The 27,060-nt window shown below is 49.2% G+C and overlaps 1 protein-coding gene across 13 annotated transcripts in view; it reads left to right on the top strand.

Annotated features, from left to right (window-relative positions):
- Positions 1–27,060, top strand: part of Arhgef7 (Rho guanine nucleotide exchange factor (GEF7)) — a 107,219-nt gene that overhangs the window by 29,466 nt on the left and 50,693 nt on the right. For 6 of the 13 annotated variants that reach the window (XM_006508844.3, XM_030243676.1, NM_001372321.1 and 3 more), the window contains exons 2-4: positions 965–1,051; positions 23,689–23,773; positions 25,059–25,189. In XM_006508844.3, the coding sequence (XP_006508907.3) occupies positions 965–1,051; positions 23,689–23,773; positions 25,059–25,189 (303 nt within the window). Of the gene's footprint in view, positions 1–898; positions 1,052–3,759; positions 3,931–8,412; positions 21,874–23,688; positions 23,774–25,058; positions 25,190–27,060 lie in introns of those variants that run through there. The other 7 variants (NM_001113518.2, NM_017402.5, NM_001372325.1 and 4 more) reach the window with 4 other exon arrangements.

Below are 27,060 nucleotides of genomic sequence, written 5' to 3' on the forward strand. Positions count from 1 at the left end.
TTTTTTCTTGTGGATATATTGTACTGTTCACTCACAGTCAACAGCACTATAACTCATGCCCCAAAGAAGCTTAAGAATGAAATAAAAATCTTTCCTGATGTATCAGGGTCTTCCTTACATTGTCCCAGCCTCAGATTCTGCTCCTGTTTCTCTTAGTGTCTGGTACGGTCGGGTGCATATCGTAACATGTGGCAAGTGTAGCAGGATGCCTCACGGACTGCATTGGGTGGTAGGTCAGACCTTCCCTCGCTGCTCATGGTGAAGGCTAGCAACAGGAGCCTTCTCTGAAGCCTTAGCCACAGTGGCCGGCGACTCTGGTTAATCAATCACAAAGCACATGGGCTGTGTTTGGGAATAGGAATCAGGGCATTTTTCATGACGACCCGCAGAATTTATGCTGTTCATTAAGCTATTGTAAGTGCACTTTGCAGGAACCTAGGTGAGAAAGAAGGGAAGTTCTCTCGAATCTCTTTGGGGCTGTTCGTGCTGCAGAGGCAGAGTTCTGTGCATTCGTGAGGTGCTGCCAGCAGAATGCCGGTCAGGAGGCGGGGATGGGAGCCCCGAGCAGGGCCTGGAGGGGTGGGCGTGGGGCTGGAGCGGAGGTCTGTAGGAGGCAGGGCCTGAGCAAGGCCAGGAAGTGGAGTGCCTTTGGAGGGACGCCGGCTATGGAGGAGGCGGGTGCGCACGATACCGGAGCAGGGCCCGAAGGAGACGGAGCGCGTGGTGAGGGGAGCCGGGAGGGGAAGGAGGAGAGCGCAGACCGGGGTGAAGCGGGGCTGGGGAGTAGACTGCCGCAGCCCAAGACGCAGCAGCCGCGGGAAGGGGCAGCGGGGGCGCGGTTTGACGCCGTCACTTCCGGTCCCGGGCGCGCTTCCGGGTGCGGGCAGGGGCGGAGATTGGTGCAGCCCCTAGGAAGGGGAGCGGATGAAGCGTCCAGCCCGCTCAGCGCCGCTGTGTGTTGCAGGTCTACCCGGAGCCGCGGAACGAGAGCGAGTGCCTGAGCAACATCCGCGAGTTCCTGCGCGCCTGCGGGGCGTCCCTGCGCCTAGAGGTGGGTGAGCGCGGGGCCGGGCCGGGCTGGGCAGGCCGGGCGGGCGGGGGCGGGGGAGGTCGGGTCGGGCTCCGGGGAGGTAGGGCCGGGATGGAGGGTGGTCGGGGGTCGGATCGGGGTCGCGTGAGCTGACGCTGTCCCGAGCGACCGCTCCTCACCGCCGGCTCCGTGGAGCGGGGCTACCTGTACCGGGAAGAAGCCTCTCGACGTCCCCTCGGCTGGCGCGTGGACCCCACGCCTTGTTCTGGTTCCACGCGAACCACTGGTTCTCAAGCTCCTGTGCAGGTGGCACGTTGGTAGTCCCTGTTGCTCGGGGGACATCTGTCCAATCCTGAAAACCGCCCTTTGGGAATCCCTAGCATCACATCCAGGTCTGACCCAGCCCTCAGCAGGTGGTCAGGCAAGGTCCTAGCTGCAGTGTAGAGGGCCAAACCCCTCTTGGTCTCACATCCTCATATGCTGCTTCTGCAGGCCCGAAATTCGGCGGCGTGGCTGGATCCTCCATCCATAATTGCTTACGTTAGAAAACTCCCGAGCCTGAGTCTGGGGTTTGTAAAACCTGCTTCTGGGGACACCTCCGCGGGATTGTCTTTTCCATGGTGCTTGATGAACACCCTTTGTGGTCCTTCTGTGTCAGTTCCCCAGGGATGTCGCTGTTTCCTTGCTTTTGTTATTCGTGGGGCATTGTTGTAGATGTAGAAAAGTGGCTTTGCTTTTTGGGGACTTTCAGGTAGATAAGCTTTGCTGTCGCTTCTGAGGTTTGCAATTTCACCCCGTGAAGGGTTGGTAAAATCACACACACTCCAGTCCTGTGGTGACCCAGTGCGGTTTTCCTTACCTGGTAGGACAGTCTTTGACTGCGTGTTTCTTGAGATGAAGTGTAGAAGTCATCCAGTCACGTTTGGAAAGTGTATTTAATTGAAATTGGACAGACAGTGGTTTATAGTGATTCAAGTGTTACCGTCCTTTTTGTTAATTTATTTGATGTCTTTGAGGAAATTGCTGCAGATAATTGGATTGTGGTTGGGCGATTTCAGAAAGCCTCACAGCTCTTTAAAAATCAGGTATTTGGCTTCTCTTGGTGGCACCAGCCTTGCCGTTTTAGAGACTGGAGATTTACTTTGTCTGACCTTTGTCGTAGGGTTCTATCCTCATATGCCTGGGTTTTGTTTATGTTACAGTATTTTTTCAGACTCACCCTACACATTAACATAACCAGTGTAAACTGTTATAATAAGAAATTGCTTTAAAGAAACGTGAAAGTCGCCCCTTCTTTCCAGCTTTGTAAAAGTTGCAGAGGCTGTTGCTGTTTCATATAGCAGTGATGTTTATGGCTCTGAGTTTGTCCAGAGATGCTGTCAGAGCCCAACATGGGCCTGTCCCAGGCACTTAGAGCAGCCCTGAACACAAGCAAATCCTGGCTAAGGATTGGTTACTGAGAGGATGAGTCTGAAGTTGCACTTGTGATAGCAAATAGGTTTCCTCTTGGAGGGAAAAAAAAGACCATTTGTGTCTTTTTTTGTGTGTGTTGATTTTAAAGAGTAAATATCTCTTCCAGTTACTTAAAAATATGGTAGAGGAAAATATAATATTTTTCTCAAGGTATACCATACTTAAATCTCCAGTTTGTTTAGCCATCACGTTTTAGGAATTTCCTATAGAAAGGAATGGCTTTAACTCATCTTAGTCTGTAACTGTGTGAGGGGAGAGGCCTATTCAGGGAAAGACCTAATCTTCTGCAGCCAGAAGCCCCGAGGGCAGAGCCTTGGACCTTTGAGCAATACTAGGACTGACACATTTAATATCCAACCAATTCTCAAAAGATGGGAGACTGAGAACATTTTAATATTAAATGGGAAACAAAACAACCTAAATTCCAACGTAGCTTTTGTTTTTAGTATTTAATACCAAGGGGCTTTTCCCAGGGCATTGTTTCAGACTGAATTGTGTTAGTAAGAAAGACTGTCTAGTAGCTTACTCTACTTTAGCTCCTAATGATTTCTTTAAAGAAAAAAATGTACCATCACAGTATTGGTCTTTTTTTTTTTTTTTTTTTGGTTTTTGGAGACAGGGTTTCTCTGTGTAGGTCTGGCTGTCCTGGAACTCACTCTGTAGACCAGGCTGGCCTCGAACTCAGAAATTCACCTGCTTCTGCCTCCCAAGTGCTGGGATTAAAGGCACGTGCCACCACACCCGGCCGTATCAGTCATTTTTAAGCTTCTATTGCCCGTTCATGTGTGTGCGCCAGTGTGCCACAGCACTAGCTCAGAGGTCAGAGAAACTGATGGTGTCTCCTTGACCTGGTGAGTTCCAGGGATGAAGTTTTTTAGCCCTAATGGCAGTGGCCTTTACCTGCTGAGCCATCTTGCTGGCCTCTTTATTTTCTTTTTACAGCTTATTTTTCCACCAACTGCTGTCCTTAAAATATTTGGAGTAGGCGCCAGGGAGATGGTTTATTCAGTAAAGTGCTTGCTGCGTAAGTGTGAGGTCCAGAGAAAAAGCCAAGCGAGGTGCACAGGATCTTACTGATGTGGCTCAGAGATTGCAGGGTTCCCTGGGCCTTGCCACCTAGAGAGTAGAGCCAATCTGGCAGGCTTCACATGCATGAGTGCCCTCGTGTGTACATGTGTGTATGTGAACTTGCATACGTCAACATGCTCACACATACATACACACACACATGCACTTCTCTTTTCTGATTTGTGCAGAAACTGGACACAAGAACATCAGTGTCTTTCCATTTGTATCTAAAAACCAACCAGAACTGTGACGGTGGTGGTGCTGTTGGCAGTGGTGATGCGCTTGACGTTTGCAACCAGAAGTACCTCAGTGACCGAGAGACAAGTCACGGAGTCCTTTGTCTGTCTGCAGCTCCTCAGGTGGAATAGCTGCAGAGATGGAGAATTTTTTTCTTACTTGCTGTTGTTCTGTCCTCAAATTATATTAGATATATTTGTTGATAGTCACAGTATATTAACTGTCAAGATTTTCTTACCCAGTAATGATAATTAAGCACTTGAATGATTGACTAGTGAACTGCAGCTATCCAGAGCAGAGGCTGCCTTCCTAGAAAAAAACTGGTTTTTCTTGTCACTCCCATGACGCTTGTACTAGCTTTATTCAGTATCTAAAATTGGTGTTAGAGAGATGGCTCAGTAGTTAAAAGTACTCCCTGCTCTCCGGAGGAGCCTGGTTCAAGTGCTGGCACCTACATGGTGACTCACAAGCGTCTCTAACTCCAGTTCCAGATCCAGTGTCGATTCTGGCCTTTGCAGGCATGCACACCTGGTTCATAGACTTACATGCAGGCAAGGCACTATAAACATGCAATAGTAGTAAAACAAAACCCCTTAAATTAAGGCCACATGAATCCAGTTTCAGTGGCGTCTTACGAAGGTTGGCCCATGTCATGACAGACAGTATCAGGGATGTTAGCAGCAAAGATAGGAAATGCAGCAGTGAACTTTGATTTAGTTGTTCATCAGAGAAACATCCATTGTTCTAAGAGTGTTTAGTTGTATATTACATATTTGCAAATGTTATAATGTACACTTTCTATCATGAATTTTGAAAAGTTGGAATTTAGCACTATTATAAATGGCTGTATTTCAGGTCATTTTCTAAAGTCTAAGTTGAAATTATGAAGTGGGAGCCATGTTGGCTTGACCGTTCCTGGCAGAGTCCTCTGCCCAGATGGTACTGGCCTTCCAAGGCAAGAGAGAACTAGGTTATAAGCAAGAGGGACTGACAGAGCAGCATGGCACCACGGCTCTCCTGCTGAAGCACTAGTGTTGCTTCCAGTACAGTATCTCTGCTCTGGGAAGGAAAATAAGACTCGGATGTGATTTCTCACGGTTGCTAAGATGGTTTCTGGGAGTCTGTCAAATGACGCAAACCACACTCTCTTTATTCCAGCCAATTCTGGCTTTGATACACGTGTGGGACCGGGAAGAGATTATGACCCAGGGCTGCAATCTTCCCTCTTGTCGTCTCACACACCAGACAATAATATCAACACCATTTCTGCTTTAGTTAAAAACACTAATTAAAGTATTAACTGTCCAAAGGTCTCGGTGATTCAGAACAGAAATGTATTTTGCCCTTCCTCGTTCTTGGACATTTTTGGCTTGTACATTTGGTCTTTCAGTTCATTAGAGATTAAGATACTAACTGTCCGCATAACATTTGCTTCACAACCTAGTTTCTTAATATGGTCTAGTGTGGTGTTTCAGATATGTGACTACATTGTGGGATGATTAAATCAAGCTAGTCTCCATCTGTCACCACCATAGACTTTTCTGTGGTGAGAACATGCTAAGTTCTTTTTATAGCACCTTCACATGTATGTTGTCAGCTGTAGCTGCCACACTGTGGTGCCCACTGACACTCATCCTCCGGCTACCTTGACTCTGTCCCCTGTGATCGGGCATCCTCCCATTGCCCTGACCATCTCACAGCCCCGGTGACTGCGGCTTGGACTGCTCCTGCCTCACCAGTTGGTGTTGGGCAGTTGGCTTACCCTCCCTGCTGCTTCTCCAGGTCCACTCACGCTGCCAGTGATGACAGGGCCTCATTCCTTCTTCTCACCCTCACAGTGTCCCGGTCTTTGCATCTGTCCATCTCAGGTTGTTTCCATTTTGAGGCTGTTGTGAACACCCTTGCAGGATATAGGGAACGTGTCTGATTTTCTTTGGCTATACACCTGGTAGTATATCTGGTCCAGGGTGATTTAGTCATCACTGTATATATCTATCAGTGTCTGTAATGTATGTACTGTCTTGCATTCCCACCAATCAGTGTTGAAGGGTTTCATGTCCTCCCATCTCCCCAGCAGGTAGCTCTTGTCGTTTTGACAGTAGACATGCCAAGAGGTCAGAGGTGATAGTTCATTTCGCTTTACTTTGCATTTCCTTGATATTAGTGATGTTGAACTTTATGAAAAATAGCTGTTGGTTATTCTTAGGCCTTTTGAGAAGTGGCTGTAGAGTAAAGGTTTTAGGTAGTGGTCTTACCTCCTGGTTTGTTTTGGACATCAGCTTCTTTCCAGATGCATGGTTACAGCTTGCTCCAGTTTGCCAGCCCTCCCCTCCCGCCCCCCACACCTCCCGTCAGTTGGCAAGTGGGTGTTTTGATGCTTGTCTTTTGTATGTGCTGTAAGAAACACGAGTTAGCAATAAACACCACAGAGAGTGCCAGGCAGCTCCTGTTAAAACCACCAGTATTTTCTGTGCTTTCAGCCACGGTGCTTATTCTGCTTTTAAGTTGCCCATGGTCTGTGTTTGTTACATAAAGCTCAGAAAGTAGAGAAATGTAGGGGAAAAAATTACGTGATGCCGCTGTCTAGAGATGTTGTGGCTAGATGTCCATGTTAGGGGTTTGATCTTTTCTCCATTGCACACATGTAGACAGCCTTAGACACCTGTGACACTGTGGCATATATGTTTTGTAACATACCTTAGCTTGATACACTATGGTAGCAGAATGGCCATCTTTCATGCTCTGTGTCTGTCTCTTGATTCAGTGACTGCCTTTTGAAGATGAGTAAATCCTGTCAGATGTGGACATGGGATTCAGGTTCCTTTGCTGTAAACAGTGAAGGCCATTTCCATCTGTGTGCTAGTACTTTAAGTTGTACCTATCATTGCAAATATGTTCCTGCTAGGCCACAGCAAGGCTAAAGGTAGGAATTCATACAGGCTTTGAATAGCTGCTTCTACCTTCTCTTGTTGTCTTATGTCACTGTCTGTCAGGGTACCTTCCTAGGTGCCCTGCAACTGCTTTTTCCTCTCAGAGAAGCAGACCTCTAAAATACACAGTGTGGTTATCTTTGTGTGTCTTGCTTGGTGTGCTCCTTTTTTGGGTGCAGTAATCCGAGGCGGGAGTGAGGCATTCCCAGTTCCCTGAAGTGGACTTATATGAAAGAGCAGCCTTAGCGGGTACACTGTGGAAGCTGGACACCTGTAGCGCTTCCAGCCTGGTACCTGTAACCAGGGGTGGAGGCACTTTGCACAGGGGGAGCTCAAGCTGAAAGCAGGCTTGTAGCTGTTTGAAAAGGAGAGAGAAGGCTGATGCTTGTCTTAGTCAGGGTTTCTATTCCTGCACAAAGCATCATGACCAAGAAGCAAGTTGGGGAGGAAAGGGTTTATTCAGCTTACACTTCCATGTTGCTGTTCATCACCAAAGGAAGTCAGGACTGGTTATCAAGCAGGTCAGGAAGCAGGAGCTGATGCAGAGGCCATGAAGGGATGTTCCTTACTGGCTTGCTTCCCTGGCTTGCTTAGCCTGCTTTCTTATAGAATCCAAGACTATCAGCCTAGGGATGACACCACCCACAATGGGCTGGGCCCTCCCCCCTTGATCATTAATTGAGAAAATGCCTTACAGCTGGATCTCATGGAGGCATTTCCTCACCTGAAGCTCCTTTCTCTGTGATAGCTCCAGCCTGTGTCAAGTTGACACACAAAACCAGCCAGTACACCTCCTTTGAGTGAGGTTTTCATTCCTGCCTCAATGTGGAGAGACTCCCAAAGGACTTCAGTCTCCAGTGTTGAAGTGAGCCAGGGTGACTTAGGTAGTTAAAGTGAGGGTTCTCTTCCTCTTCCTTCCTTTCTTTCTTTTTTGAGACAGGGTTTTTCTGTATAGCCCTGGCTGACCAGGCTGGCCTTGAACTCGGAAATCCACCTGCCTCTGCCTCTCAAGTGCTGGGATTAAAAGCATGTGCCACCACTGCTCGGCTCAAGTGAGGCTTCAGAAAGGAGATCGCTCATCTCTGTCTAAACATTTTCTTCCTTAAGCATAAGCCCCTCAGTGGCCTGGGTAAGTCTGGAGTGGACGGAAAGAAACCCGTGAGGCTCTCAGGCTTTGTGAGGGTGTGGTGGTGGAGACGATGGAGAGGGCAGGGTCACTCCAGCTGGAGGCAGTGCTGTGGGAGGAAGTGTGCTATCAAAGATTGTCTCTGAGGTGTCAAGAAATTGGCTAGGTGATCACACCTTTAATTCCAGCACTTGGGAGGCAGGGCAGGTAGACTTCTGAGTTTGAGGCCAGCCTGGTTCACAGAGGAAGAGTTAGAGGACAGTCAGGGCTCAAACACAGAGAGCCCTGTCTTGAAAAAACAAAAACACCCAAACAAAAGAAAAGAAAACCTCGCCTGATTCCAGTGTGTTCCCTCTCTATCTCCTTGTGAATCAGGATGTGAGTTCTCACCTGTTCCTGCTGCTATGCTGTAACTCCACTATCATGGACTCTAAATGTCTGAAGTTTTAAAATTTTAAATCCAGTTCAGTTCTTGTATAAATTGCCTTGATTATGTTTGTTATAGCAGAGGCGCTAATTATGCCTACTGAGCAGTTTGAAGTTAAATGTACACAGTTAAATCTTCTGTCAAAAAGCTCTGGTACCTGTGTCTGGGCATCAGAGGAGAGCTGGGACAGTGCTGGATTAGTAACAGTTCTGAGATGGTTTTGCCCAGTGTGCATGTAATTTCTGGTGGAATTTATAGGCTCTTGTCTGTCTGTATTTCTAGAGTCCATGCATCTCCTCCTAAGCTGTCTTCTGTGTATCCTCACAACATGTGCTGTGAGTGTTAATAGATTGTGGCTCTGCACAGAGTATTTGGGCCTTCCTTGGTGTGATGGTTGGTGTGATGGTTGGTGTGATGGTTGGTTCGATGGTTGGTGTGATGGTTGGTGCAATGGTTGGTGCTATGGTTAGGTGTGATGGTTGGTGCAATGGTTGGTGCAATGGTAGGTGTGATGGTAGGTGTGGTTTTAAATGTCAACATCCCACAACCTGAAATCATCTGAGAAGAGTCAGTGCAGGACAATCTAGATTAGGTTGGCCTGAATGCGTCCATGGGGATTATTTTGGTTATTAATTGAAACTGGGAGACCCAGTCTGAATGTGGACCCTGAACTGTGTGACTGAAGAAAGCTGTGGAGCATAAGCACCAAGTGGGTTCTGTTTGTTTCTCTCTGACTGTGATCGTGTATGTGACCTGGCTAGCTGAGTTCCTGCCTTGACTTCAGTGGTCACTGTAACCCTCTCTATGTTAGTCAGGGTTCTATTGCTGTGAAGAGACACCATGACCATGGCAACCCTTAGAAAGGGCATCATTTAATTGGGGCTGGCTTACAGGTTCATCTTGGCAGGCAGACCTGGTACTTGAGAAGTAGCTTGAGAGTTCTACATCCCAGTCCAGGCAGCAAGGAGAGGTGGGGAGAGGGAGAGAGAGAGAGGAGGGTGGAGATTGATTGGGCCGGCTTGGGCTTTTGAAACCTTTAAGCCCACTCACTCCCTGGTGAGTAAGCATTCAGATCTGTGGCCTGAGGAGCACTCCTCACCACTACACCCCTAAGGTGCTTTTTGTCAGGCTGTGTTTATCAGAGCCCGGGGAGTGAAGCTAGTGCACTGGGGCTGCTGCTGGCCTGTGTTCCTAAAACACTAGTGGATAGGGGCTGGAGAGGTGGCTCTGAAGGAAGAGCCTTTGCTGCGGTTGCAGAGGACCCAGGTTTGTTTCCCACCACTCACATAACCACCCGTGACCCCAGTTCCAGGGGATCCGACACCCTCTTTTGGCCTCCTGGGGCACTATACATATGGCATATGGGCATATATTCAGGTCAGACATTTGTAAAAAATGAAGATTAAGAGGTTAAGGGAGAGCCACTGTGTACTGTTGTACTGTATCATTTGCCTGTTCTGAGTGTCGATGTCTTAGCAGCTCCACAGAGTCAACACTGATGGGGCATTCAGAGGAAACACACGAGCTGTTTTGTGGCAGACTTTTTCTGGAGAGATACAGCACACACAGGTATCTGCAGCTTGGCAAGCCAGTGAGTTGACTTCGGGTGCTTCCAGTAGAGTGGGCATGGCATGACTCACAGGAGCAGAGCTGACTGTCAACAGGTGGAGAGTCCTTTCCCAGTGGTTCAGTTGGCCTGAGCCTCCTTAGAGAGCTCATCTGGTCTTGAGTTCTGCTGGGCAGTTCAGCTGGTCTCATTTTCTTCCTGGTTGCTTGGTGTGTCTGAGAATGACTCACAGCCTGCCTTACTGCTGATACACTCTTGGCATCGAGGAACCTGGTGAATGTGGTCAGTTTTAGGGACTTCCTGAAGCTATTTAGAGCTCTTTACTTCCTGTCTTAGTTGACCATCCCTGCAGGCTGGAGTGATTCACTTCCCCTTAGAAGAGCCTGTTGCTTCACCTCCCTATGGTCCTTCTGTCCTAAACATCCTGGTGTTTCACTTTCTCTGTATGTTCTGTGCCTTAACAAACCTCCCTCCAGAGGAAGCTGCTGCACAGCAGGACCTAGCCGGAAGCATCCTGATGATAGGAGTTAGGAGAAGCAGTGGGAACACAGGGCAGAAGATTTGGGGAGTGGATAGGTGCTAGGTAAGGACCTGGGTCTGGAACTTTTCCAGTAACATTTGCCTTAGGAAATTCCATGTCCAGGAAAGTGAGAGCCCAGTACACCATGGCTTGTACAGAGCCCAAGTGGAGCTGAGTCTGTGGGTCAGAAGCCAGCTATGTGTTACATAGAGGTGAGTGAGTGAGTGAGTGAGTGGGTCTTGAGGGCTAAGGGGTGAGCCCTGCGTGGTCCTCTCCTGTTTCATTTGCGCTGTTCCGGCTGCAGAAAACCTTGATCTGGGCTCCTAGACCCAGTGGTCTCAGAGTCATCACTGCAGCTTTTTGCAGGGTGTAGTCCCTGTCTGCAAGAGGACATGGGGCATGGAAGCCCTGAGCATGCCCAGGCTTGGTAGAGAGGCTGGCCTTGGATGGAACTCTGCTCATTAGGAACCCTTCCTCTTTTCTGAGGGCCAAGTCAGGGTTGGAAGTAGAATTTTATTCTGACTGCTGGGCGTGCTGGGGTATGGTCCAGGGGCTGGCTTTTGCTATCTCTGGGCCATGCCCATGGCCTCTTTAGAGTTGAGTTCTTGGTCTTCTGTCTTAGTGCTGGGTGATGAATGAGCTGTTCACATGTGTTGCTGTAATTCTGCTTTTTGTTTTTGAAGTCTGCAGGATAGTATCTGTCCTTGGAAAGTTGTGCATAGCATGAAAACTCTCCATTCGATGGGCTTTCCCCCCAACTTGTTTCCTGCCTCCTCTCTATGCTCATGACAGGATGGCTCACAGGGTCTCTAGCCCAGTGCTCTGCTGTCCTGGGCCTGTCACTTCTGCCACTCTCCTGCCTAGCTGACCCAGGGAAATGTGTTGGGCCTATCCAAGAGTTGGCCTTAGAGGGCTGGTCTCTAACAGCATCACCTTGTCTCGACTTCTGTGTGCTCTTGGACCTGCACTTCTAGTAGTGTCCAACTGCTGGAGATGCCTGTAATGACAACTGACTCACCTTCCATGCGGGACTAACCTGTGCTAGGAGTTGTAGCTTCACAGGTGTCGACTTATTGACACTCCTACCAGTTCTTGTGAAGTGTCATTAGTGCCAGCAACCATCGTGCCTTGTTTCTTTGCTTGGAGAACCTGCCTTCTGTCTCATTTTCAGAGTTGTCATCGATTCGGTGAAAACTCTCCAGTGCCATGCTTCCTCCTTTCTGGGTGCTCCGGCCTGTCTGCTTGCCTGTGGCTCCTTTGAGCTTCTGTCATTGCTTGTGGACCACTAAGCAGACATTTGTTGAACTAGAAAAACTTCCCAAAGTGTCCCCCAGAGGCCTTGGGGGAACCCTTAGGGGGCTCATGGGGTGACCAACCAGGGGACTTGGGGTACTTGTCAGAGTCCTTAGGCATCCTTCAAGAACTATGGGGCCCATCCAGGGCCTTAGGTTGTTATTTAAGACAAATAGCAGATGTAGCGTGATTTAAATATTCTGTTGTTACAAATTAATGCTGGAAATTATTAATACACCAGCAGTTAGCTTTTTAGGCAGCTATTTTCAAAATAAAAGACACAAGAGACCTTTAACATTTATCACAAACCTTATAGCATTAGAGCTGGGCAGATGTTGACCTTCTAAGCTGTTTTTTCTGTTTCCCTGTCAAAATTCCTGAGCGATCACTTGCCATATGTCCCTTCAGGCTGCTTCTGCTCCACCAGGCCAGCCCTCATGGTCATATGCTCATGGTCCATGCTACCCCATGGTCCATGCTACCCCATGGTCCATGCTACCCCATGGCTGCTCCTCCTTTCTCCTCCTGGTTCTCTTCATGGCCCTACCAGAGACTCCAAGCCTGGGAACGGAAGCTCCGCTTACCTCTCTGACCAGCAACTTTTATTAATTAACCTATCAGGGATAACTTGCAGGCAAGGTTTACACAACAAAAGCTGGTGTGTGTGTGTGTGTGTGTGTGTGTGTGTGTGTGTGTGTGAATTTGCTTGTCTTGGGCAACCAGATCTTAGGATACAGTATTTAGTATTTGAATGCATAATAGCGCTAGACCATCCCCAACAAGCAGGGGCTGAGTTGTGTGCCCTGTCTGTGTTACCTCAGTCTCTCTCCTCTTCTCTCCCATACATATCTTTATTTCATCCTCAGAACTACAGAATTTTTGTTTGGCCCTTTCAAAGCCTTGCTGCATAAACTGTTGCAGATGAAGTGTAGTAGGATAGTAGCCGTTGTGTCCCTCCCTGTGTCGGATGGTCTATGTGAACTCTGACTTGCATGGGTGCTGTTAGCTTAGTCCTGACATATGGGGGTCAGTTTGAGAGGACAGATGGCTGATAGATGGCTCCGTGCCACCTGCTGGCTGGTACTGACTCCTGGTTTTAGTGCTGGTTTCCTTATGGCGAAGCTCAGTGGAAGGATGCCCAGCTCCTAGAGACTTAGACGAGGTAGAAGTTTCAGAGTTAGAGGACCCTGAGCTGAGCTAGTAGGAATGGTACCCTGCATGTTCCTTCAGTTCTAGGGGAAGAAAAACTGAGGCGGTCCCTGGGCAGCCGCAGGACTGAGGGTCACACACTGTGCATCCATTTTCTCTGGTCTGTATGTTTCTGCTCTGGGGTGATGAAGAATGCCCAGAGCCATTTCAGGTTCTGTGCAGGGGCAAGTTGTTCCATTAGTCCTCACAGTGGGAGGCTTGAGGGATCCTGGGAAGGGCTGTATGTGAAAGTGAAGGAGTCTACAAAGAGCTCTACACTGCCATCCTGGTGTCCAGTGGGTGGACATTGGGCAGTTACTGGCTTGGGGTAGGTTCTGATGTGCCCTTTGAAGAGATGGCGAGGTTGTACCTCTGAGCCGCCAGGTGAGAGTGCAAGTTACAGGCCAGACTGTGGTTGTCACCTGCTGCGAGCTGGGTGGCTTGTATGGACTGACTCATTTGACCATGTGGGTCTGGGAAGCTTGCTGGGAAACCCTTTCTTAGTCTCAGTGCCCCAGGGCCAGAGCAGGAAGAGGAGCAGACGCTGTACGTGAAGTGTGCTTTACCCTGCCTACAGTTGTTCTGTATCAAGGGTGCTTTATCCTCCGTTCACAGTTGGCCAGACAGTGGGAAAGGCATCACTGACATTTGTGCTTTTATTTTCTCCCCAGTCCTTGTGGACAATGAAACAGTGACAGTCATGACAGATGAGTGGCTGTGGAATGAAGGTTGAGATGCACAGGCCTGGCCGAGAGTGGTGGGAGAGAGGGAGGGACTGCTGTTGCACTCTGTGTGCAGGAATCTTGCCTGCAGTTACTCACACAGTGCTGGGGATGGGACCCAGAGCTTTGCACCAGCTGGGTAGATGCCGTGTCGCTGAATTAGGTGCTCGCCCCCTCCTATGTCTAGTGAAACAGGTTTCTTTCTGGCTGTCCTTTAGCCATCTTTCTGATTTCTTTTGAAAACAGATCCAGAAATAGAGGCCATTGTCTGCTTGGATGTTACATTCCTCTCTTCTCTTGACGCTGTTTGTCCTGCATCTTTGTGTCTTTGAGAACCCTTTGCATTCTGGGAACCAGCAGAGGACAGGTTCCTACTGAATAAGTAAAACAAAACCCAAGCCTTTGCACTGTGTTTGGATGTGAAGTCTATATATACTGAGTATGTGTTAAAAGTAAAATTACCCAGAATATGTATTTCTGCCTAAATTTATATTAGGCTTTATTGGTGTTTTCTCTCGTAACTGTTCCTTCTTCCATGGTGTGCCTTTGATTCCGGGGGCCTGTACTACTCTGCTTCCTGGGGAATGATCCTCTTATTCCTCTGGACGGACTTACAGGGAAGGGGGCTCATGCCCTCCTGGGCTTCAGTGTGGGAGCATTGCAGACACACTCTCAGGTCTTGGAAACAGCTGATGAGTTTGGTATTTGGAGCTGGCCAGCTCATCTGTTGAACTTTGATTTGCTGAGGGCATGGATGGCACCTGTTACCCAGTCGGGGAGGGAACAGCTGACTTCCCAGGAGAACAGAAGATGGGAAGTCTTGGTAGCCAAGAGCAGGTATGAGAAACAACGTCTCTCCAGCCATAGTCCCACAGATCTGAGCCTACCTGCCTACGGTTGTGTAGATCGTAGGGCTGTGAACTTTGAAGTTGAGTCTCTGGGGAGGGCCATTGGGCCTTTTAAGATTGCTCACTGCTGCCTGTAGCTGGAGAATGGCTGCTTTCGTTTCCCTACCTCAAGGTTAGGGTGGTGAGTGGGTTCTAGAGAGCTTCCTGACCTGTTCTCCCGGGAGTGTTTCTTATATGGGAAACTGTGTGGAAGGCCACCATAGAAAACACCCTGGGTCCAGGACTGATACTTCTCATTGAGTTTTATCTGTGCAAGTCTTTACATGTTTGTTTAAATTGCATTTTGCTAAGCATTTAAACTACCTTATAGACCTGGTGGTACTTCTGAATGCTTCAGTGCCTGTGTTAACGTACAGTTAGATGCTAGCTTTCATACTTTCCCAAGGCACTTAGCATTGAAATCTGTTATTTCCTGTTTAGCCCATGTTCAGATGTGAGTTCTCAGATGGCGAGCAGCTTTCCTGTTCTGAGGAGTCCGAGCGAGCGAGCGGAGTCATGCCTCATTCACTCTGTCACGCCTCTCCAGAGACTTCTGACTAGGATCTGTTCCTCACCTCTATCACTTATGACTTAGAATTGCTAATTTTTATTCTTTGCAAATTTACATATAAATGTAGTGTATTCTGACTGTGTCCTCCCGTTTACCCCCTCTTCCCCTTTCCCTCCCACTGAATCTTGTCTTTCCAGCAAGTCCCTAGCCTTCTTCATGTCTTTGCCCTGTGACCCACTGTGTTTAACTAGGGATGCCTGCATAAGTGTAAGTGGGGAGTTAGGTGGGCAGGGGTGACTTACATTGACCAAAGTATCACATGAGCAGGGGTGACTTGTACTGTAACCTGCCCTCCCCTGGCAGCCATTACTGCCCACAACTCCTCCAGGAGGGCTGGGCCTGTATGCAACCCCACCCCCCCATTATGGAGTGTCAATGGTCCCAGTCTTGTACACATAGCTGCTTACTGTGAGTTCCTGGATGTAGACAGCCATGTCATGTCAGGCGATGTGCTTCACAGCACTCCTCCTTCTGTAGTGTCCTGGGCCTTGGGAGGAATGCAGAGCTTCTGTTCAGGGCTGAGCATTCACGATGACCAGTTATGAGCCTGTGAGTGGTCACTCACTGTAAACAGAGGCTCTAAAACAAGGCTGAGGAGCGCTGTCCTTTGGGTACACACATATTTAGAAGGCAGTTTGATATCATGTCCGTAAAGCAAGACAACAGAGTAGTTCATTTGTCTTCCCCAACTCCCCTTTAGCTATGACCATCCCAGCGATAAGCTTTTGACCAGGTTTACACACCAGGCACATTTCTTCCCTGTGGAAAAGGCCTAAAACCCTGGCAGAAAACAGTTGGTCATTACCGTGTGTGTACAGGCAGGTTGGTATTGTAGCTAGCAGGGTCTACACCTGGGTAAGACTTCTGACACTTCTCCGTCGCAGACGGGAGAACATCTTTGTGCAAGCCAGCCAGGAGGAGGGAGACTTCTCAGCATAGCTGCTGCTTGTCTCTCTGCCATTTTCTTTTAGTTCCTTTAACAGTCTTGCTGTATAGCACTTGTTGGCCTCCAGGGTGAGATGCTTCTGCCCTATCCATCTCCCTCCCTGCAGGTGCTCGGATTACAGTTGTGTGTGTGAGATAGGAACCTGACCATAGTTTGATTCTAGTTAAACAGTTTTGGCAAGGATTCTGCATGCAGGTGTTCTAATTTCCCATAGCATTTGATGAAGAGGACACTTAGTGTCTGCCCCTCTGTGTCTTAGGGGTGCTGAGTTTAGGAGATTGGTCTGATGCTGCTTGTATTTAAATGCTAAATTTTGTGCCCTCAAGATCTGGTTACCCCCTCAAGGATGAGGATCTCCTATGTACCCCAGCTTTTGTTGTATAAACCTTGCCGTGCCCCTGCCCCTCTGCCCGCCTCCCCTAAGTTATCTCTGAAATAATAAAGATCCCTACAGTCTGAGGGGCAGAGAACAGGTTCCTGGCTTTGGGGTTGGAGACAAACAAAAGCTGGTATCCATTAGAATTTCTTTGTCAGCCTCGAGAATCATCCAAGCCACCACATACAACTACTCTCCCTTCTTAGTGAGCCGTTCCCCTGGTCCCTAGACATTTTTGAAGGCGGTTCCTTTTTAAGGGAAGGTGTTCAGCACTAGCATCTGCTCTATGAGAAGTGGAGTGAGGGTCACAGGAGGAAGGCTGCTTGCTGGGGGTCTGTGGTCCTCAGACCCTGTTCTCAGGGTCATGCTGGTGAGTGTGGTGAGACCAAATATGCGCGGATGGGCCTGGAAACCACGTGGAACTGGATAGCAAGACTTAGAGAGTGCTGCACGGAAGCGCTCTCGGACTTTCGTGACTGCTGAAATCAGCACTTGGTGTTCTGTTGACTGTTTCAGTGGCGTCACCCTGAAGCTCATATCAAGCCTTTCTGGCTGCCCTGGTGTTTCCTGCTCACAGGCTTCCCTTGGAGTTTGTATGGAGTCTGGCTAAAGTGATATCTGCTGTTACTTATGGCTGCTGTGTCCAGTCGTCAGGAAGCCTGCGATCTCTACCTGCAAACTCCCTTTCTTACCACAGCCTCCTTAGCTCTCAGCAGACAAAGAGCGTAGAGTGTTTGAGCTGCCCCTCTGCACAGTCCCTCTGCTCTGTATGGTTTTGTGGCAGTACTGGACAGTCTTGTGCTCTGTGGGTTGTTCCCCCGACTCGGGGCCTCTTCAGATGTTGGCAGGCAAGTGTCCTCCAGGGATCTGCTTCCTCAGCCTTGATTATTGTCATTTTATTGACTTTTTGAGATACTGTTTCATTCTACAATAGAGCCTGAGCTGGCTCTGAACTTGTGACCCTTCCTCCCCACTGTGTCAGCTTTCTGTGTAGCTGGAGTTACAGTTGTGTGGCACTATGCCAGGCCGAAACCTGTATTTCCTGATGTAGGGGTAAGGACATTGCCACTCTAGCTGCGCCTGGAGCGCTTGCTGCAGCCTGTTGTGGCTGTCCCAGCTCCCTGGTTCACTTTACTGTAGGGTAGGGCTGCATTGCCTGCCACTTGAGTGTTCGCTGAGGCAGGGTTCCCACCTCACCTCCCACCCTTTCCTGGTACATTGGGGGAGCAGGCTTTATTTGGGAGTTGTTCTCATCTGGGCCTTTGGAGTTTCTTGGATCATGGCTGCTTTGGCGCCTGTGTCATCTAAAGCATAAATAGAGTGCAGGTGGGCTGCTCTCAGATCCTCCCGCCTTCTGACCCTCATGCTGACAGTGCTTTGTAGCTGTGCTCAAGTGCATCTTCTCCGCGTTGTCAGTTGCTTCTCACACGTGTGCCTTGGCCAGACCTTGGCTTTTATATGGTACTGGTGATCCAGCCCTGGTCCGACAGACACACACTCCAGCACTGAGCCTGTGGCTCAGCCCTGTGATAGTAGCCTGCATGCCTGTGCCATCATGTGGGTGGCAGGAAGAGCTGGTGGAGCGTCTAGAGGGCTGTCTAGGAGCAGGGCCTCGAGTGTCTGACGCTCTCTAGTTCTTCCTGAACCAGTGCTGCTGAGCTCTGGATTACTGACCCCTCTTCCTCTCAGTGTCCGCCCCATGGACTCAGGGACATCTGAAGCTGATGTGCCCTTAGGACCCAGTATAAAGAGGGCTTAGGTGCTGTTCACCTTCTGCAAAATGGCCTGTGGGTGCAGTTGCGTGGCTTCATGGGACTGTTCCTAACTGTTAGGATTTTCAGAACCCATCTGCTTCCCCCAGTAGTCCTCTAAAATCTGATGCCTACTGCTCACAGCCCCTCCCCCATTTAAAATCTTCCACTTCTCACTTTAGCGTGCTGTAGGAGGAAGGGGAGCAGTGTTTGCAGTGGGTCTTGAAACACTTGTCCAAGCCTGGCCATTGTCATTGCAGTGTTCTCACTGCCTTTTAGAGCTGTAGACGTTGTCACTTCCCTTAGGTTTAGCCTAAGCATTTGTCACAACTCTGTTCAGGTCCTGCTGTGGTTGGGTTCAGGTCTAGTGATGGGCAGGCAGTGCTTTGCCAAGTAGAGATAAGGGACGGATAGCGGCTGTAAGGGGCCTGTGTGACCTGTGTGACTGCACCGCCTCCTGGTATCTGCAGCATCGCACTCCCCTCCTTGGCTGGCAGTGTACTGTCGAGGGCAGAGTTCAGATGGCCTGAGTCAGAGCTCATTTCCCCACGTGTAAGATGGTTTGAACTGTAAGATCTAGCCTTTGCATGCACTGCTGTGACATTTACCCTCAGCAAGCTTATCTCCACTCTGTCGTGACTGGATGCTGTCACTGCCTAGCTGTGCTTTATGATGGTCTCTCCTAGGCCTGGGAAGGGTGCCTGGCCAGCAGTGTGACTGTGTTCTGACTGCCCTCCTGGAAATTACCAAAGATAATTGACTTTGTCCTTAAGAGTATGTTCCCTGCCATAGTGTTTGCATGTTGAGGAAGAGGATCCACAACGGAATAAGATTCAATTCTTATCTTAAAGGACAGTAGCTTGTTCAGGGTCATCTTAGGTGAGAGCGTTGTAATTGTTATGAAGCTCTGTCTTTATCCCTGAGGAGCAGTAGGTGGACGTAAGCTCAAAATCTGCAGGAGCCTGGAAGATGAGGAGCCAGGGCTGGATCTCACTGTCTGATCAGTGTGGACCATTTGCATTATACTTAAATAGCACCACTTACTTACCATTCATTGTCAGTCAGTCTTGTTCTGAAATCACAGATTCTGCCTGACAATATGGTAGGACAAAAGTATAATTTTAAACCTTGCAAGCAACACTCCAGAAATATCTGCCAAGACTTGTGTGTGTGTGTGTGTGTGTGTGTGTGAGAGAGAGAGAGAGAGAGAGAGAGAGAATGAATGAGTATAGCTTCCTCATAAACCTCTTGTGGCGGAACTGATTGATGTCAAGGTGTTGGGTCAGTCTGTCCTGTGAGAGGGTCTCCATTCCTATTGAGATGGCGGAGGAGAGACACCTTTCCCTGGCACTTCCTAGGTGTAGCCAGCCAGATAAGGATGCCTTTTAGTCATTTAGGTCTGAGTCACCCAGCTTGGTTTGTTTTTAGTTTAGTATCTCAGGGTGTATCGCATCAGTTGTGTGGTCAGGACATCAGCACGAGTGTCTGGATAGGCTCTGTCTGTGTGTCTGCGCTGTTGAGCCTTCTGGATTTTAAATTCTATGCGGTGTCTACATGTTGGTTCCTGTGGGCTCTCCTGCCTCTGTCTAGGTTGGCTTATATCTTGGTAGTCTTGAGGCACTGTTCTCCCTCAAGGAGCGTTCTCATGTCTGCTGATGTGGACGCCACTGATGACTCCTAATGCATGGCACACATGGCTTCCAAGGCTGGGCCCTGGCTTCCTTTACCTTTGCGGTGAGGACACAAGGAGTCCTGGTCTCCTCCCGCCAGCCTTGCAGTGCTGTTCCCTTGTGACCCACATTCCTGCAGCAAGCTGCTTCTGAACGCTGGCAGATACGACACTGCAGGGCTTTGCTCTTCACACTCTTGTGTGTAGAGCGTGGCTGTGGACACGTGCGCTTGCCCAGTTGCCCAGAGGTGACACTGTGGAGAGTGTAGTACAGGCCAGGGTAGAAGAGTTCACCTGGGTGTTTGTCCTCTTCTGCCTCACAGTCTGTCACCTACTGAAGGACGCAGTGGGGTCCTCTGGGAAGGAATGCTCCTCACAGCAAATTAGCATACATTAGGGTTTCCTTCCTTCCTCCCTCCCTCCCTCCCTCCCTCCCTCCCTCCCTCCCTCCCTCCCTCCCTCCCTTCTTTCTTCTGAGTCTCTGTGGAGCATTAGCTGCCAACACTGTATAAGTGCTGTGTTTTAGATTTGGGGTGGAAGGGACCCTTGTTGCTGAGGAGTGTGCCAGTACCTACTCAAAATCACCTTTATTTTGCGTCACAGCGTCCTGAGAGGAGGAGGTACTGTGTTAAAAGTGCTTTTGTTCTAGATGGTCTGATGTTTCTGGAAGTCCTGTTTGTTTGGAGTTGGAGGCCTCACCTTGCTGATGGACACTGCTTGTGGACAACTCCCCCACCCCTGTGCTTAAAGCAGAGGCTTCTCTGACCAGTTCTGCTGCCTGGAGCTAGTTGTCATTCTCCACAGCAGCTCCACTTGGGCCTGTCCGGTCTCATTTGAGGAACCGGGTCAGAGGCTTGTTGACCCTCCCCACAAGACACCTGGAACTCCATGTGATGGGTCCCAGCCCCAGTTAGGCCAGTGTTTGTGTGCCTGCAGGATGAAGACTAATCTGGGAACTGTAGTGAGGAAAAGTCTTACAGCTGCAGTAAGCCTGGGTTAGAGATGGAGGAGGTCAGAAAATTGTGTCCTGATAGGACAGTTCTGGGGTGGATCCGTTCTTAGCAACTGTGCCAGGTAGGTAGGCTTCTGTGTGTCCTCCTGTTGTTTTGATTGAGACAGTGTTACAGTTTGCTCAGAAGATCTGGGGCCGCATGTGAGCAGGCACCTTCATGCCAGCCCACAGGATCACCTTAATGGTGACAACTTATCAGGTAGACACTGGGCAGTTGATGCCACATTTTTCCTGTTTCATGCTCTTGTACACGAGCTAAGCCTGACACTGCATTTGGATACCATTACTAACCATAAAATAAGGAGTATGCCCAGGCAGAGCACTTGAGAGGTCTGGAAGAAGTTATGGCAGGAGGTGGCAGCTAGGTCAGATTGACTAGTCTAGAAGACTAGATAGACTATAGTCTTTGAAGATCTGGAAATGTGGTTAGTTTTGGCCTTGGATCCAGGGTCACAGGCTTCTACTAAACCTGGATAGATGGACCGTCATGGCAGGAGATGGGCAGGCAGATGTGCACTTCTGGTCTACATGGTGACGGTGGCCTACACCTTCCATGCACTGTGAAAGCCAGCCTCCCTGCAAGCCTGCGCTGTTAGCCCAGTGTGCATCCAGGCTGTGTGTTCTGTCCTGGACACCTCATGGCTCTGGGCGCAGTTTCTGTGTGTTACTGGCTGGTTTATGAAAGCTGTTTCAGGGAAGGTCCCGGGCCTCTCTCCTGGTTCCTTTGGCACAAATGCTCTCTGAACTAAAGGACTTTTGCTTTTTGTTGTTTAGATTGCTGTTTAGTGAAGTAGTCCTTTCTGCTCCTTGGAAAAGCAGTCCTGTCTGAATGCTCTTAGGCTTAGAGTATGCCTTCTGTTTTGTCTCTTCTTATTGTTGGGTTTCCTGAGGAGGAAGGTAGTGGTAGGCTCACTGAGTTCTGACGTCATGCTGAAGCCCATTGGCAGGCAGATGCAGCCAGTCAGGTCCTCCGTGGTATCTGGGTAGGAGAGCTATATAATCCTGGAATAACAGGAAGCTTCCCATATTTCACATCCTGTTGTTCTGGGGTTTGTGACTTGCTGCCTTGCCATAATGAAGGTTAGTGGACATTTGTGTGTGTGTTTCTTGGGGATTATGCCGTAGCTTGAGTCTTCCAGGCACAGGGTTAGAACTGAGAGCTGAAGGATAGACCATCGCTGCAGCAGTTTATAACTCAGGGGGCTTCACGTTTGCATGAGAAAACAGGCCTAGGCAGGACAGTCATTTTATTCTTTAAAAAGATATAACTTAACTCATATGGGACTCTTAAAAATCTGAACAGGGAGGGAGGTAAGCTTAGACAGAGTTCTCATTTGGACTGGCTTTCTGTTGGGCACAGGTGTTACAGCCCAGGAATCAAGACTGTAGTCATAAAGGTTCTGAGGGCTCAGCCTGGAGGCTCAGAGGGCTTCCTGACATATTACCGTTTGTGCTTTGGTTTGGTTCTTGGGAGCTTTCAGCAACATCCTTTTTAGAACAGTTTTGACCCTCAGCCTCTTTTTTGAGCTACATCTGACTCTCTGGATGAGTGCCCCACAGATCCACGGAGTCCTGGTCAGGTATGCATTAACTAGGCAGTGTGAAATGTGTGGTCTGGTCTGCTTCTTTGGGCTTTACGCTCTAGAGTGGAATGCACACATCAACACTGGCCACAAAGTTTTCCTTGTGATCAGTGTACTTGGGGGATTTCTGGAGCTCAGGAAGGCTCAGGCCTGCTCCTCTCCTTCAGGAAGGAAGATGAGTAAGGCTCAGCAGGAAGGGGAAGGGGGTAGGGTGTGGGAGGCAGGAAGGGGGCGGAGGAGGGAGTTCCTGGCACTGAGAAAGACTGCAGATGGAGGCGAGGAGGGCGAGGTACAGTGCCAGCCCATAGGTGTTCATCCCAGGCAGAGAACCAAGATGGTTCCAGTTTGCTTCAAGAGAGAAACAATACGGGATATATTTTGGCATCCAGGCTTTTCTTTCTATAATTTGTACCAGTGAGGTTTTTCTAGGATACAGTGTTGGAGGATTTGGTTATCAGAATGTCAGTGTTTTAGCATATCTGCAAGCATGCACATGCACACACACACACACACACACACACACACACACACACGCTCTCGAGCCTCCAAACAAAAGCCAGACGTGGTTAACCAGGTCATCTTTTGTATGTTCTCTCTCCTAGATTTAGGTTGGTGGTACATCCACATAACACACAAATGCACACACACTGGTACACATACACGTATGCTCACACACATTTGGTTTTCAGATGTCTTATAATCAGGCTAGCTCATGCATCTTCTCTTCCTGCCTTAAGCTTGTGGTGTGACTAACTCCGGGTCAGAGTGGGCTGCCTATAGCCTAGGTTCTTCAGAACTCTGCTCAGAGGCCCTACCCTGTCTCTCCTCTGGGATCCGCTTTATCTCCCACCCGTTGGCTGTCATCCTCTGTGCTTCCCTGTGTCTGCATGTCCTTGTGTGCAGTGGGGTGAATTTAGTTTACCTCCCTTCCATGCTGGAAGAGAGCATCCTTGGCATGTCCATGGGCTTTTATGGTCTAAGGAGAGAGGATTACAAGCTACCATGAGCCTTTCCTGGGTACCATTAACTGTTGGCTCCTGGCCCACATCCTGGCTTTCGCCTCACCTGGGTACTAAAGGGAGCCGAGTTAGGTTTGGTGCTCTTCCAAGGGCTTGATGCCCCATAAGGAGATCCTCACAAGGGACTTCCAATGGACTCCTTTCCCAGGGAGCCACTTGGAGGCTGTGCTGTCTCTTGGGTTTTTCAGACAATGCTGCTGACCATGTGAAACCACATATTGTCGGGAGTTTTGTTTATTCTGTGCTAGCATAAAACTCAGTACTAATTTTCTTGCTTTATTTTCTTCTTTCAGACTTTTGATGCAAATGATTTGTATCAGGGGCAGAACTTTAACAAGGTCCTCAGCTCCTTGGTGACACTAAATAAAGTGACAGCAGGTAAGACTCTTTAGGTGTCCTCCCATTGAGGATGTGAAGGCTCATGGCTTTGGTTTTCTGTCCTCAAGGTAAAATGAGCCTTTGTTCATTTGTTCATTTGGCATTTCACCTTCCGCTGATGGTGGTCTGTGAGTGCTGGGGCAGCACTTCCTGGTGCAGGGAGCCTTCACTCCTCAGCTGCCCTTTCCCTGAGCCCTGCATCTCCTGCCTCCTGACTTTACAGCAGGAGTGGGGGCTGTTGGTTCAGAACACTGGGCTGTGCCACTGCTGGGGTGTGGCTGTGTCTTCACTGGTACACGGTTAAGATTCAGAGCATGTGGTACTTTCACACTCCTTACCACTCACAATGTTGGTGTCTTAGTCAGGGTTTCTATTCCTGCACAAACATCATGACCAAGAAGCAAGTTGGGGAGGAAAGGGTTTATTCAGCTTACACTTCCATACTGCTGTTCATCACCAAGGAAGTCAGGACTGGAACTCAAGCAGGTCAGGAAGCAGGAGCTGATGCAGAGGCCATGGGGGGATGTGACTTACTGGCTTGCTTCCCCTGGCTTGCTCAGCCTGCTCTCTTATAGAACCCAGGACTACCAGCCCAGAGATGGTCCCACCCACAATGAGCCCTCCCTCCCCTTGACCACCAATTGAGTAAATGCCTTTCAGCTGGATCTCATGGAGGCATTTCCTCACCTGAAGCTTCTTTCTCTGTGATGACTCCAGCTGTGTCAAGTTGACACACAAAACCAGCCAGTACAGTTGGTTTCCAAGTCCCTTGTTTAGTGTGGCCTTGAGTCCCACAATGATTTTTGGTCAGCGGTGGGCTGTGCTGTGGTGCATGCCTGGGTAGCCTCTGCCAGCTACTTCTGTGTGTGCTGTCTTCAGACATGACTGGCTTATATGACATGTGGCTGTTCATCCCTGCCTCCACGGTGTGGCTTGTGTGGCGTGTGGTCTTGGAGAAGGGCATGTGTGCTGTGTGCTGGAGACTTAAGTGCCTGGCAGTTCCTCGTTGAGCAGTTCCTGTTGTTCCAGACATCTATAGACTGGCGTGAATGACATTAGAGAACCAGTAAGTCAGTCGTCTGCAGACTGCTCCTGGAGAGGTAATTGGGGGATGACCGCGTCATTTACGGAGCAGAAGAATCTGCTCTTTGTTAGTGTGAATGGCCTGCTTTGTTGTGGACTTCTGGTGTGTCCCTCCACACTGGCCCGGTTTTAGACCCAGTGTGTGTTGAAGGCACATGGTATCAGGCCTTCAGCACTTCTTGTGTGTGTTCCACCTTTTCAGACATTGGACTAGGAAGTGATTCTGTGTGTGCTCGGCCTTCGTCCCATCGGATAAAGTCTTTTGATTCCCTGGGATCCCAGTCTTCACACAGTAGGACTTCAAAATTGCTTCAGAGCCAGTACCGAAGCTTGGTAAGTAAGATGTTTTATTTTTTGATTCAAAGACATTTTGGGCACAAGGGTCTGCAAAAGTGCTTGGGAGGATCCGTGAGCCCATGCAGACGGGATGTGGGACACCTTGGGCTCCTGGCGTTGCTGGGTGGCTCCTGCTGTGTGTGGTGGCATGTGCTTTTCACTGGACTCCACAGATACTGAGCCAAGTGCTCTTGGACACTTGCTTATCTGGGTTTATCCTGAAGGCTGCAGCTGCTTCTCTAGAGAGGTGAATGCTTTGACATCCAGCCCTCAGGTAATCGCTCGCTGTGCACATGAATTTGAGAATAAACATCACCTTTATGCATAAACCTGGCTCCACAGAGAGAGCATGATTCAGGAGCCTGCTGCCAGGAGAACAGGGCAGGCCCCAGGTTGTGGGGCAGGCACTACAGTGAGGATGCACAGCACTCAGAGGCGCTCAGGGCTGTGTTCAGCTGTATCCTTACGCCTCTTTTTGTTTTTTACATCCCTCTGAAGCCACCCAAACTCAATCTCGTGAACTCCTTAAGATCCCATTAGCAGACCCCACAACTTCCTTTTTGAGTTACGTTAGAGCACATGGGAAACCGTGTCCTGTTAAGCCTTTGGAAGGACTTGCTCATTTGACTCATAGCAGGAGTGCTTCCAGTTTCTCTGAGACTCTTGGGGAATCGGGACTGCCATCCATCCCACTGGCTGGAAAGATTGCGTGGTGGGGGCACCTGCTAAGCCGTGCAACTCCCTTAGAGCAGAAGACTGAAGTCAGCTCTTTCTCTGCCTAAAGCCTGCTTCCTAAGCCTTCCTCAGTCAGCTCTGGCTGCCCTGGACTGAGAATGTGTGTGTGGGGGAGGAGGTTGCAGCCTCTGTCCTGGTGCTGTTGGGGGGATGGCAGCCCTTGTTCCCCAAGAGGAAATGTGAAACTTCTCAGAACAAGAAAACACACAATTGGCATAGTGAAAGGGACAACAGGTATTTCTTGCTCAGAATCTAAGTGTGGATTTCTGACACATTCCTCTTATGTTTTTAAAAGCCATTTTACTAGTGTGTAGGCGACTCTCAGCACGGGCTACATGCTCTGTGGGCTTCAGATGAGGGTTTTCTCATGGGTGAGATGCACTGTCATGCTTTGCCTTTTGAACTCTGATGCTGTTGAATGTTTGGGTCTGAGTGTCCATCCACTGATAGCTGAGTGTGGCTGTAGTACCCAGTGTGGCTCTCAGCGTGGCGGGGTTAGTGTGAGCATCACTCCCATGTCCCTCGTCTCTGGGAGGAATGACTAGATTGTAATGGCATTTCCCCCTTTCTTGGAGCTGGGGACCCTAGACTCTGATGCTTTCCTGACACTGCTCTGGTACCAGTCTCCAAGTTGGCAAACTGTGCCGTAGGAAATTATGCCAAAGCCACACTCACACAGTTTTATTAGTACAGCATCCATGGAAGATTGTCCAGGCTCCTTCAGTGCCTTAGATGTCATCCTCCCGGGCCATTTTCTAAACCACTTGGGACATGTGAGAGTGAAATGCTCTTTCTGCTGTCTTAGCTTCCTTTCATCTGGAGTAGCTCATCATTGACCATCGTCCACTGAGCACCCTTTTCTGAAAAGAATCAAGTCCTCTGTGCAGTGGGGACATCTTCTGTTGTGTCTTTTACACTGTGGCAAGGGATGCTGTGGGGTCCTGTGCCAGTCTGCTGTCTGAGTGGGTGGAGGGCCAGAAAACACCAGTGTGCTCACATCGGGCCAGTAGGGAGGTGGCCAGGACTCCTGGCTAGTCTTCATGGATGCCAGTGGGCTGTGGTGACAGGGCATCCTGTCAGCCTTGGCTCATCCCAAGAAGCAGGTCAAATGAGCCCACAGTGCAGTAGATGGT

The sequence above is a fragment of the Mus musculus genome, chromosome 8, assembly GCF_000001635.26.
Source record: "Mus musculus strain C57BL/6J chromosome 8, GRCm38.p6 C57BL/6J".
Taxonomy (NCBI): Eukaryota; Metazoa; Chordata; class Mammalia; order Rodentia; family Muridae; genus Mus; species Mus musculus.